The 12300-nt window shown below is 41.3% G+C and overlaps 1 protein-coding gene across 1 annotated transcript in view; it reads left to right on the top strand.

Moving 5' to 3' along the window:
* Positions 1-11526, top strand: part of Parp14 (poly(ADP-ribose) polymerase family member 14) — a 32218-nt gene extending 20692 nt beyond the window's left edge. Inside the window, exons 9-17 of the mRNA XM_028752226.1 lie at positions 873-948; positions 1493-1642; positions 2053-2115; positions 2673-2840; positions 5566-5772; positions 5860-6459; positions 7807-7940; positions 9716-9890; positions 11143-11526. Coding sequence (XP_028608059.1) covers positions 873-948; positions 1493-1642; positions 2053-2115; positions 2673-2840; positions 5566-5772; positions 5860-6459; positions 7807-7940; positions 9716-9890; positions 11143-11432 — 1863 coding nt within the window. The 3' untranslated portion in view covers positions 11433-11526. The remainder of the gene's footprint in view (positions 1-872; positions 949-1492; positions 1643-2052; positions 2116-2672; positions 2841-5565; positions 5773-5859; positions 6460-7806; positions 7941-9715; positions 9891-11142) is intronic.
* Positions 11527-12300: the final 774 nt, after the last annotated feature.

A 12300-nucleotide genomic window follows, 5' to 3' on the forward strand; every position in this document is an offset into this window, starting at 1 on the left:
CCTCCGCCTCCGCCTCCGCCTCCGCCTCCGCCTCCGCCTCCGCCTCCTGATGCTAGGATTAAAGGCTTGCATCACCACTGCCAGCTGGTCTCATTTTTTTTTTTTTTTTTTTACACATAGAATACTCTAGGGTTAGTCTCCACTGATACCTTTAATACATTTAAATGCTATTATTCTCTGTCCAAATATGATAAACTGTCGAGATTTAAAGACATTTAAGTTTAAATTACACTTACAAAAAGAGCTATTTGTAAGTGAAGACTGGGACAGATTGCAAAGCAAGAGCCTGAGGTCTAACCATGGCTTCTAGGTGTGCTGTGTCTGAGCTGCGTGGTTAAGAGGTAACTGCATGTTCGATGCACATGTCGAGTAGCCCAAAATGTGGAAATTGTTTAGTCAGCCTTATCTCAGTCTCCTCTGCTACAAGTATGATTTTTTTTAGATGAGATTATATAAATATGCAATTTAATATTCTTTTCACTTAAGAGTATATAATAAGCATTCCTACATACCATTTAATATTCTTTGAAGATACCATTTTTAATGGCTACTGATTTAACACATGTGAAAGTGTGCTGACCGACCCTCCACTGGATTTTAACTGTCTTGTCTCTGTTGTGAACAGCACCCTGGTTACTACCCTTGTGTTACATCACTGTTCACATATCTATTTTTACAGGACACATTTGTAGAAAAGGAATTGAATGTTTGTTTTTATAACATTAAAAACATAGAAGCAAATTCAATAACATTGTTTGAGAGTTACCATTTTCCAATTCTATATGTGTACATATAGAATTAAAAGCCTCCATGAATCAAACACATTCATCAAGTAGGAAGTCTAATGGCCAAAACTGTGTTTATATTTCCAGGCATTTTCAGATGAATTTGACAAAAGAAATAATGGAGAGCCTAGTGACAAAAATCCCAAGGCTGAAGACACACAAGGTTCAGTAAAGCTCTTAAGTTGACCAGTGATTTCTTGTTACTAAGTAGCTGTTTAGTGACAGGTAAAGGATGGTGGTGATAATTTTTCTGATAAGTCAAACTGTGGAACATGTTAAGTTATATTCCATACACATGAGTATAAAAGACACTGGCCTGGTCATAGGACTTGGTTCAAAACGGAAGGTGGGTTATACTATATAATCTATACAGTGGGGTATTTAAATTATCAGTGAGACTGCCACCCACAGTGGATAATGTGATATATATTTTCCAAGAGACAGTACAAAGTAATAATTCCCTGTCAAACGGTTTGGTGTTTTTAAGGTTATTTTGTTAGGGGTTCACTGAAACTATGTTTTGAAGTAAGGTTTTGCTATGTTGCCCAGGGTTGGCCCCACACTCCTACTAAGCTCAAAGAGATCCTTCTGTTCAGGCCCGATCCATAGTAGAAGATAACCAGTATAGAAATAGCGTGACCTGCAACCCAAATTACTCTTGCTTCTGCTGACTTGGTGACTGACTCTGCTTTTTTTTTTCTGGGCAGGTATCTATGGGAGTCTTTCCAGCCCCACGTTAGGAGTGCATGAAATGAATATTGGCCCAATCCTCTTCCAAGTGGCCACTGGGAACATCATCAAAGAAGTGGCGGATGTGATTGTCAATTCAACATCAGCCACGTTTACTCTCAAATCAGGTATTTCACTGAGATGGATTCAGCGTCACGTTGTAAATCATTGTGCAGATCCTCGAAAGAAGTGTTTCTGTACCAAATGGTTTTGTTGGCCAGGGGTGGTTCATGTTAATTAATAGCTTAAAAGCTATTTCAATGAGCCTTCTCCTCTCTCTCCTCCTCCTCCTCCTCCTCCTCCTCCTCCTTCTTCTTCTTCTTTTCCATGACAGGCTTTCCTGGAACTTGCTCTGTAGACCAGGGTGGTCTCGAACCCTGAGAGTTAGAATTAAAAGCCTGCATTCATTCTTATAAACAGCAACATTTTTGAAACTTTCTTCTTTATCCGTAAGGCCCAGGTGTGGATGCTCTGTGATGGGATGTGTTGAGATACAAAGGTTTTCCCGTCAAGTTACCATCTTGATTTTCTCATGTAGGGGTCTCCAAAGCAATTTTGGAAGGTGCAGGACCAAGTGTGGAGCAAGAATGTTCTCTCTTGGGTAAGGAACAAAGCTACTTCTTCTTGGTGCCAGACTGTGAAGGGGAAGATTGAATACGGTGGCTGTGAGGATGCTGAGGAAGGTCTTGGGGCTGGGAAGACAATGTATTAATCTTAAGATAATATATTCTGGGCTGGAGAGATGGCTCAGTGGTTAAGAGCACTGACTGCTCTTCCAAAGGTCCTGAGTTCAATTCCCAGCAACCACATGGTGGCTCACAACCATCTGCAATGGGGTCTGATGTCCTCTTTTGGTGTATCTGAAGAGAGCACTGGTATGCTCATATACATAAAATAAATAAATAAATAATAAATAAATAAATAAATCATTAAAAAAGAATTTTAAAAAGGTCATATATTCTATTAAAGAATGAAATATGAAAAAATTAAAAGCATAGGGTTGTCTTACAGTTAAGAGAAATTAAGCCTTAGAATTTCACTACACATAGCACTTCAAGAGCTTTTCATTCATAAAATGTTTCCTCTCCAGATTAGATATCTTGATTGTTCAAAGAGTAGGTTTGACATCTGATTCTGAATCTGTTTTATGTTTCACAGCTCAACAGGGTAACCATGAGTATATAGTCACTGGAGGTGGATTACTGAAATGTAAGAATATTATTCATGTTGATGGTGGGCGTGATGTCAGGAGATCAGTTTCCTGTGTTTTGGAAGAATGTGAAAAACGGAACCACTCATCCGTTTGTCTACCAGCTATTGGCACAGGTTCGTAGCCACAGGCTCTTAAGGCTCCATCCCAGCGCGTCCACTGCCCAAGGGTTTGGTCCTCCCTGAGTCTGGGTGATGACAGTGACACCTTGCTGAGAGTGGCATCAGTTCTCTCTCTCTTTCTCTTTCTCTCCCTCTCCCTCTCTGGAAAGCAATGGCTAGGGAGAAGTGTTGGTGATTGGGGGATAGCAGAAGGGCTGGTGACAGTGGTGGTGATTTATAGGCTCAATATTACTTATGGAACAAAACTTACACATCTGGGGCTGGCAGGAATGCCTAACAAGAAACTCTGAACTCTTTGAACTGTACATACGTATAGTCAGACAGACAGATACACATTTGGTAATTAATTCCTGCTGGCAGCAGCAGGTAATTAAATAAAGGATTGTTAGAGAAACCCTCTAACAATTAACAGCCTCACTGGCCAGGTGAGAAGGAGGCTTGGCACAATTAACTTTTGTGAACCAGGAAAAGAAAGTCACGCTCACAGAAAGAAAAACTTTTATGCAAGTAGATACACACATACATGCACACGCACACACGCACACACACACACACACACAAACTTATAAATACATTCATGTCAGGCCCAGCCGCTATCTCATCCACTCCACAAATATTTTTGCATACCTACACATAGACAAATATACATTCGGTGAATGGATGGATAGGGGAGAGCCCCCCCAAGCCAATGACCTTATTTCTTTTCTCTGGCCTTTTTATACCTTCCAAGACAAAAGTTCCTTAGAAAATTACCTCACAGATAAAATGTTACAAAATGAGAGTTACAGAAGGATGCTGATATTAAGATCAAAGCAGTGTTTCCTTCTATCAGCTCATTGTGTGATCGAAGCAACAGTTGCATGTGGCCTTGCTTTGTCATAGCCACACCTGTGGCTTCATCCTTGGACCTGACCTAGATGAATGTTTTTCCTTGATCACTAATTTGTCTCAAGCCTATTTCTCTTTTTTTTTTATTTTTTTATTTTTTTTTTAAAGATTTATTTATTTTATTTATGAGTACACTGTAGCTGTCTTCAGACACACCAGAAGAGGGCATACAATCTCATTACGGATGGTTGTGAGCCACCATGTGGTTGCTGGGATTTGAACTCAGGACCTCTGGAAGAGCAGTCAGTGCTCTTAACCACTGAGCCATCTCTCCAGCCCCTATTTCTCTTTGTAGTCTAACTGTGTGTATTCCTTATTATGCAGCCTCTAATTACTATTTTATGAGGAATGGGCACATTCTATTCTTGATTTTTACTTTATTACATCTTTCTAGCTAAACAACTAAAACCATCTCTTAAGATTATTTGATTATCATCTCTTAAGATTAATCTTCCTAAGATTATTTGAATCAAATCAGGATTTCTATAAAATTATTAATTTACCTAAACAGTATTAATTCATGAAAGTTCATCTCTATGTTAATCTGCAGAAAGTCTGCTCAATAGGGTGGGCTAATGCTCAGGGATTATTATATTAATTTAATAATGACAGAAAAGGCATATCAGCTGCAAGGAGCCACCCTGAGATGAAGTCTTTTGGGACCTTGCCTCTCAGAGTTTACCCATCTTAGGCCATGCAAAAAGGTGGATTACCACCAGGAAGGCCACTTGGTAGTTTAGCCTTTCCTAAGTGTATCCTGACAATGCCTCACCTGGGAACAGACACTTTCCTCACTCCAAGGTCCCCCAACCCACTAGGGAATGATCAAAGCCTATTCCTTATGCTATGTCCCCCCCCCCCCCAACCATAAAAACATTTTCATTGCTACTTCATAATTGTGATTTTGCTATTGTTAAGAATTGTAACAAAACTAGTCCAGACTCACATGTTCAGGTCTACAACCTTAGTCAAAGGTATCTACTGTCATTTTCTGCCACAGTGATGGGCACCATCAACAGGAATAATCCAAACCGCTCTCAAGCCAGCTTGCCCAGAGGACTGTGGGATTGCCTGTCATGTGACTTTGCAGCTGCCATTCACTTCGGGCCTCACCCATGAGTAGAAAGGGATTTTTCACAATCTTACCTAGCTGATGGCTTCCAGGGCTTGAGAAACAAGATCTGGAACATGCAGAAGACAGGAATGATCAGCTTTGAATCCTTCTGGGCAGCTAAAATTGGACCGAGTAGGGGGAAGAAAGACATCCTGGAGGCTCAGGATAACTAATACACCCAGAATTATAGATTATAACAAGTAGCTTACAGTTGTGGGTGCCTTAGGAAAATCAGGTCCCCAGAGATAGCAGAAGAATGCAGACACATGCATAAAATCAAGCAGAGGCAGGGGTAGTAAATTGTCCCTCTAAGGACCATGTTGTTTCAAGAGATACTAGCTCTTTTTTTTTTCCTTTTATGATCTTTTGAGGACACCAGTAAATCAAGTGGGGGAAGGTCACCTGGGTTCTGTAATGGAAAGAGAGTGACACTGGGAACCAGATCAGCTGAAGAGGACAGATGTGAATGTCACAAACTACAAGTTGTGTTTTAGGGTCTTTTGCTAGGGTGTTGGCCTATGAAGAGCATGGAACAAACCCTCCCCACTGTACCTAGGACTTCAAAACTATTTTCTGATGTAGTATTAGAAGTCTACATTGATGATAGTGGGAACAGGCATTTTTATTTCCTGTGACAACTAGAATCCCTTGTTTATGCTGCACTCTTTTGCAGGTGGATCTTAACCTTGACATTTTTAAAAATGTGCTTTTTTGAAGGAAGTGCTCAACAGGACCCAAACACAGTAGCAAAAGCGGTAATAGATGCCATTGAAGAATTTGTCCAGAAAAAATCAGTGCAGTGTGTGAAGAGAGTTAAAGTTGTTATCTTCCAGCCCCATATTCTGGAATTTTTTTATGACAACATGAAAAAAAGAGAAGGCTCTCCAGCCCCTCCCAAGCAGACGGTGATGTCTATGATTGCCTGTGAGTTGTTAACTTTTATGAAATACATATTCCTAACCTTGATGTTGAAGGGAATAAAAGAAACATTAATTTCCATTTTCTCTTTAGCCCTTTTTGGCTTTTCCAAGCAAGCTTCCCCCAAAAAGAACACCCTGGTTTTGGAAAAGAAAATAGAGCTCACAGTTTTCCAGGTATGTGGTTCAAGTGTAGGCAGTGTGGACAGCGCAATCTCCTGGCTAAAGGATCTGATTACCAAAGAGCAGTTTACCTACACCAATGAGGATGAGTGTGTCAGACACTTTGACATTGAGGAGGTCAGTAAACTGAGTGAGATGCAGAAGAGGCTGAACATCACCATCGACCTGGACCAGAAGAAACCTTCGATTGAAGTTTCGGGAATTAGCAGAGACGTGGTAAAAGCTCGAGATGAGATTGACAGCATGGTCAAGAACATTCGATTGGCTAAAGAGAAGGAAAGCCAGGCAGACTATGTCTCCACGTTTGTGGAGTGGCAATACTTTGATAATAACACCACGCAGTGTTTTGACAAAATAGCCAACATGCAGTTGGAGGATGCGTGGAAGGCAAAGCAGAAGAGCACAGTTGTCAAAATTCACAATCAGGACATCACGGTGGACCTGAGCACAAACACAGCCAGGGCTCCCCGAGGACTGAGTTTCAATGTTCAGCGCCTTGTCAAAGCTGAAGGTAAGTTAAATGCTCAAGCATGTCTGCCCGATATTACTCTGACTCGAGTTTAACACTATTTTAGAAACAGCAGTTTTTATTTTGTTTTTGAGACAGTGTTTCACAATGTAGCATGGCTGGTCTGGAGCCCTATGTAGTGCAGGCTGGCCTCATATTCACAGAGATCTGCCTGCCTCCCCTGTGCTGGGATTAAAGGCTTTCGCCACCATGCCCTGCTATATTAAAATTTCAAGTAGATACAATTCAAGTAACCCTAGTAGAATAATTTTGAAATCTTGGTCTCTGTGTTTCCAGAGCATACACCGTGGCCGGGAAAGTATAGATAAAGTCAGCTGCCCAGGAACAACCATTGACCGTAACGACAGCTAATCTCGTACCTGCTCCCATTTCTGCAGCTTATAAACTTTCGGAGCCAGTTCTTTTGGGGGAAGTGATGGCTGCCCTAGTCAGAAATAGAAAAATAATAGTTTTAGGGGGGAAGTGTCCTAAGGTTCTCAAGCACACAAAGACTAAGGAGAGGACAGATTTGTTAGCGTTTATTTCCAAGTTGTCTTTTCTTTCCTGAGCAAAAGGTTCTTGGGAACCAGTCAGGAAGCAGCCTACAGATTCCCTGTCTTCTGTAGACAGTCATTCCTGCCTTCAAACTGTAGAAGGCCTTGTTGGCTTCTCATAGATGATATTCATCTTCTGTAGGATCAATATGGATGAACCCCTCAGATTCTGAGTAGCTCTGGAGGAATGACACACCACATGTGGCATTCTGCAGCCTGTCACAGACAAACCCTACCATCCACCCACCTCTTAAGGATGTAGTGAGACAAATGAGGAGATACATGTAGACTATTCTCTGGTGGTAATGAGGTGTTCTGGTTAAAACCCATGCATATGCAAAACTGCAGAGACTGCCCAAAACAAGTTAGGTAAATAATCTGCTAAATTAATCAGTAGAGGCTGAGCAGTGAATGAGGGTAAGTTAAAGTGTGTGGTCGGTTCTCACACCTTAGTATGATCAAAATAGAAGGTGTAGAAACAGAGGCTGTAACCCTAGGAAACCTTAACTTCATACATCAGGGGCTTTTCTTCTGGAGGAGGGTGCTGAGAAATGGGTTCAGGTCTCATCTGTATCAAGCAAGAGATCTAGCATTGATCTACTGCCTCCTTTGAAGAAGCTTTCTAGTTTATCCTGATACAAATGGTCCATGGTCCACACTTTCAGCAAACATCCTTTTAGAAAGATAAGGAATTTCTTGAGTATATGGAATTATGCCATTGCAACCCAAGAAGGAGGCAGGATTTTTCAAAGCATACTAGAAATCTACATGGGAGCCCTAAATGTCTACTTTGCAGCTGAAATCCCTGCCAATTGGAGTGACATGAATCAGAAAAAATTGCTTGTGGTGAATCTTCAAACTGGCCGTACCGAATACAACATGGTGGCAAGTGCCTTCCATCAGACCTGCTCAAACTTTGTCATAGAGAAGGTGAGTCGGCTGTTGACAAGGAGTTTGCTAATGGTGGCAGTAACTGAAATCGAGACCCTGTATGAGCTCACTCACATAATGGGTCTGTAGAGGTGGCCTAGGGGTCAAGATCTTGCATTGCTTTTGCAGAGGACGCCACGTTCCAGGTTTGTTTTCTAGATCCATGCCAGTAGCTTACGGCAGCCTGAGAGTGCAGCACCAGCATATGCAAAACTGAAATTATGTTTTTCCTTGAGCTCAGTGGTAATATATTTTTGTTTTAGTTATTCCTCTTCTAGCCTTTGTGAGCACCTGTACTTACATGTGCCAACCTCAAATATATATGATCTAAAATTAAAAATAAACCCACTTTCACTTTGTATATTTTTATTACCTAGAAGCAGTTAAGTTTGTGTGGCTTGTTTTCTCCTTCCATCTTTACATGGGTTCTGGGGGTTAGATTCAGGTCACCAGGCTTGTAGGGAAGGCATTTTTACCTACTCAGTCAATTTCTCTGGTCCGGCCTTCAATTTTTGAAGGACATTTTTGCTGAGTATAGAATTCTGAATTGGCAGTTTTTGTTTTTTTTTTTTTAAGCATTTTGTAGAAATGATTCCACTATCCTTGGACTTCATTGCTTATTTTTGTATCACTCTTCTCTCTGGAATCCTGTCTCATTAAAACCTTGTCTTCACCTCCCCTGCATCTCTCTGGTAATCTACCGGTGAGAGAGTAATTTTGATTGATAGGATGGCCAAGAGCTAATGGCTGACAATACATCTACTAAAAAATAAAGTTTAAGATTTATTTTTCTTTCTTCCCTTCCTCCCTCCTGCCTTTTCTTTTTTCCATGGTGCTGGAAACTGAACCTAGGGCCTCACATACACTAAGCGTTCATCCATCCACTGAACTACACCACCAAGTCTCAAATAATTATGTGCTGTTTCTAAGAAACTGCTCTAAATTAAAAAACTGGAAATTTCAAAACTGAAAGTTTAAAAAACTGAGTTAAATGACAAAATTTAAGATGAGTGAATATAAATTTTTTTTTTTTAATTTTCAACACAGTTGAAGATGAGAAACAGTTGGGTAAATAATAAAAGGAGAAATGATGTAAAAATACTAAATCATATAAAATATGTGGAAATGTTGAGACTCTGAACTGGACAGTGGTCGTGCCTTTTTTCTCAGGTTTTTGATGTTTTAAGACAGAGTCTGACCATGTAGTTCCAGAATGGCCTCTAAGTCATGACCTTTATTGATTATTCACCAAGTATTGAGATTAGCACTCAGAGTGTGCCACCCATATTGGAGGGAAAATTATATATAACTCAGTTGGCAAATTTCCTGCCATGTGACCATGAGGGTCTGACTTCAATCCCTAGACTCCATGGAAAGCATCCAAGTGTGGTAGTCCATCCTGGTAACCACAGAGCTTCATGGAGAACACAGGTGGATCCCTGGCACTCAGTGGCCAACCCACTTAACTAGATGAGCTGCAGGCCAGTAAGAGCCTTGTCTGTGTGGATCTGTGTGGGGTGTGTGGCTGGCACATGTGGAAGTGAGGGCCATAACTTTGTGGAGTCAGTTTTTCACTTCCAACTTTAGGGGTCAAACTCATGTCACCATATACTTACTGAGCTGTCTTACCAGTCCTAAAAGAATTCTGAACATAGAAACACTCACTTGGCACTGAATTTGCAACTGAGTGTAATTTGTGTTTATGAAAGACAATGATGTTTTATTTGCTATCACTGGCAAGGGCTCTTGGCACACTTTTCTTTATTAACTTACAGATTGAAAGGATTCAGAATCCAACTCTTTGGAGAAAGTACCAGGCACACAAAAAAGCTATGGATGAAAAGAATGGCAATGTAAAAAATGAGAAGCTTCTCTTCCATGGAACGGAGGCTATCTCTGTGCCACAGCTCAACAGTAATGGATTTAACCGCAGCTATGCTGGGAAGAATGGTAAGTGTTGGGGTCTGGGAATTGCCGCACAAACCACTCAAACACCAATCCCAGTCAAATAGGGATGGTTTATTGAACACCACACCCCAAGACTGATCAATCAGGGCCACAGGTCAGACTTGGGAACTGTGACATTGAGTCAAGGTTCTATAGGGCTTTTATTAAAAGCCTGAGATCGACAAACAACTGTGCTAAGGTATTGTACCAATCAGGATTTAGGGATGGGCACTTCCTTAGGAACATGTCTGGTGTACACTTACCTGCTCCCATTGGTTGGGGTATTCAACTGTGGCAGGGGACTTGCCTTGTCTAACATTCATGTGTTAACTTGTCAACCAAGATGTTGGTTACCCATGTACATGTCTCTTTCTGCCAAGTAGGATATTAGTTCCCAGGGAGGTATTGGGAACTTAAACTTTACTGACCACTACTTAAAATGGAAGTCTTGCTGGGCAGTGGTGGCGCACACCTTTAATCCCAGCACTTGGAAGGCAGAGGCAGGTGGATTTCTGAGTTCGAGGCCAGCCTGGTCTACAGAGTGAGTTCCAGGATAGCCATAGCTATACAGAGAAACCTGGTCTCAAAAAAACAAAAAAACAAACAAACAAAAAAATGGAAGTCTCATTCCAAATAGTTGGGAGCCCATCCCAGGAGCATTTTATAAAGGTAAATACTATAAAAATCTCATACACAGGTGTAGGAAGTGCTACTGGGTTGTTGGTTCAGATCCAAGCTTATTGTGAGTAACTATACAAGGCATTCTACTGACTTCTATCATGAGTCATTTCCAAGGGCACAGAACATAACAGACTATGTAACCAACCTGGGCCTGAGGAAGTTTCCTAGTAACAGCAGAAACATATGAGAAAGTTTCCTTATAATATTAGTAACAGCACAAAATGCAGGCTAGCCAGGTAATTACCTAGGCATTACTAGTAAGAACACGCAATCAGCTACTCTAAATGGGATGCTGGCTGGGAGAACCCACCCTGGGCACCATGTGGATTCCCTGTGCTCCCCACACTACTGTCAGCCAGACTAGAGCTAATTTTAACAGTAGAACTAACATATTTTACCCCAAGAGCTCGATTGTCCCTTTGAGGAGGAAAATTTAATTTTTAAAAGGTGGGGAAAAAAGAACTGAAACAAAATATTTAAACTGATCACTCCTTTTACATTAGTTGACATATTGGGTTTGCATGTTGATTTCTATGCTACACCAAATTTCTTTAGCATGTTTTTCTCTTTACAGCTACGGCCTATGGGAAAGGAACCTATTTTGCTGTCAATGCTTCCTATTCCGCAAATGATGTGTATTCCAGACCAGATGCCAATGGGAAAAAATATATGTATTATGTGCGGGTTCTCACTGGAAACTACACAAATGGAAACTCGTCACTGATTGTGCCTCCTTCAAGGGACCCTCAAAATGCTACTGACTTGTATGACACTGTTACAGATAATGATAAAAATCCGAGTATATTTGTAGTTTTTTATGACAATCAAGCATACCCTGAGTATCTTATCACATTTAGGCGGTAACACTTTGGGGTGCCTTCTGAAAGACATCATCGGTGTTCATGTATCTGTTGTAGGACAAATTTTAGCTGTTTTCCTTCTTAAGCTTTCTCTAAGAGCACAAGGTCTTTCTTTGCCATGGATGTGTTTCCTCAGCTGCTCCTTCATAGTGAAAATTAATCTACTTGAGAGCCAGTCACTTGAGAATTTAAAACAGGTAACAGCTGTAACTGCGTTCACAAATATGAACCTCAAATCTGTGGAAAATAACAGACTTTTATATTCTGGAAGGACAGTAACACCTTTATGCACTTTCAGAAAGCCCCACAATCCCAGCTGCCACCAGTGGAATCGTGTCAGAGTGCCACTGAGCTGTGGGACATAGTACCACTGAGCCAATGAGGCTGCTGTCTTCCTTGCTGCCAACTGAACAGATTCCAAGACAGAGAACTTCATTCTTCACTGACAAAGCTGTGTCGTGTGGGTTGGACAGCTCCAGCCAGGGTAATGTACAAATCGGATGCTGGGATGTGGCTCTGGGTCTGTGTGAACTGAATCTCCCAAGGAGAGGCACAGCTCAAGCTCTGGCCCCAATTGCCAGTGGGCCCTTTTAATGTTGACACCAGTGTTCAGGCTACCTAGGGAAGAAATGTGATGGTGCCTGCTACCTCTTCAGTGGAAACTCTCCTACCGTGTGAAAACGAGTGAACTCTCAAGGGTATCGGCTAGCATCCTTACTGTGGCAGGCCAGCTTGTGATAACTTGAAAGCTTTACGTCAGTCACTTTGCTAACTTACTAACAGTATCTACTGGATGTGAATTATTTCTTGTGGTGTCAGAGATTACCCAGGACCTCACAGGAGTCAGGCAAGCAGTCTACCACTGAACTATA

The sequence above is a fragment of the Grammomys surdaster genome, unplaced genomic scaffold, assembly GCF_004785775.1.
Source record: "Grammomys surdaster isolate TR1022 unplaced genomic scaffold, NIH_TR_1.0 125889, whole genome shotgun sequence".
NCBI lineage: Eukaryota > Metazoa > Chordata > Mammalia > Rodentia > Muridae > Grammomys > Grammomys surdaster.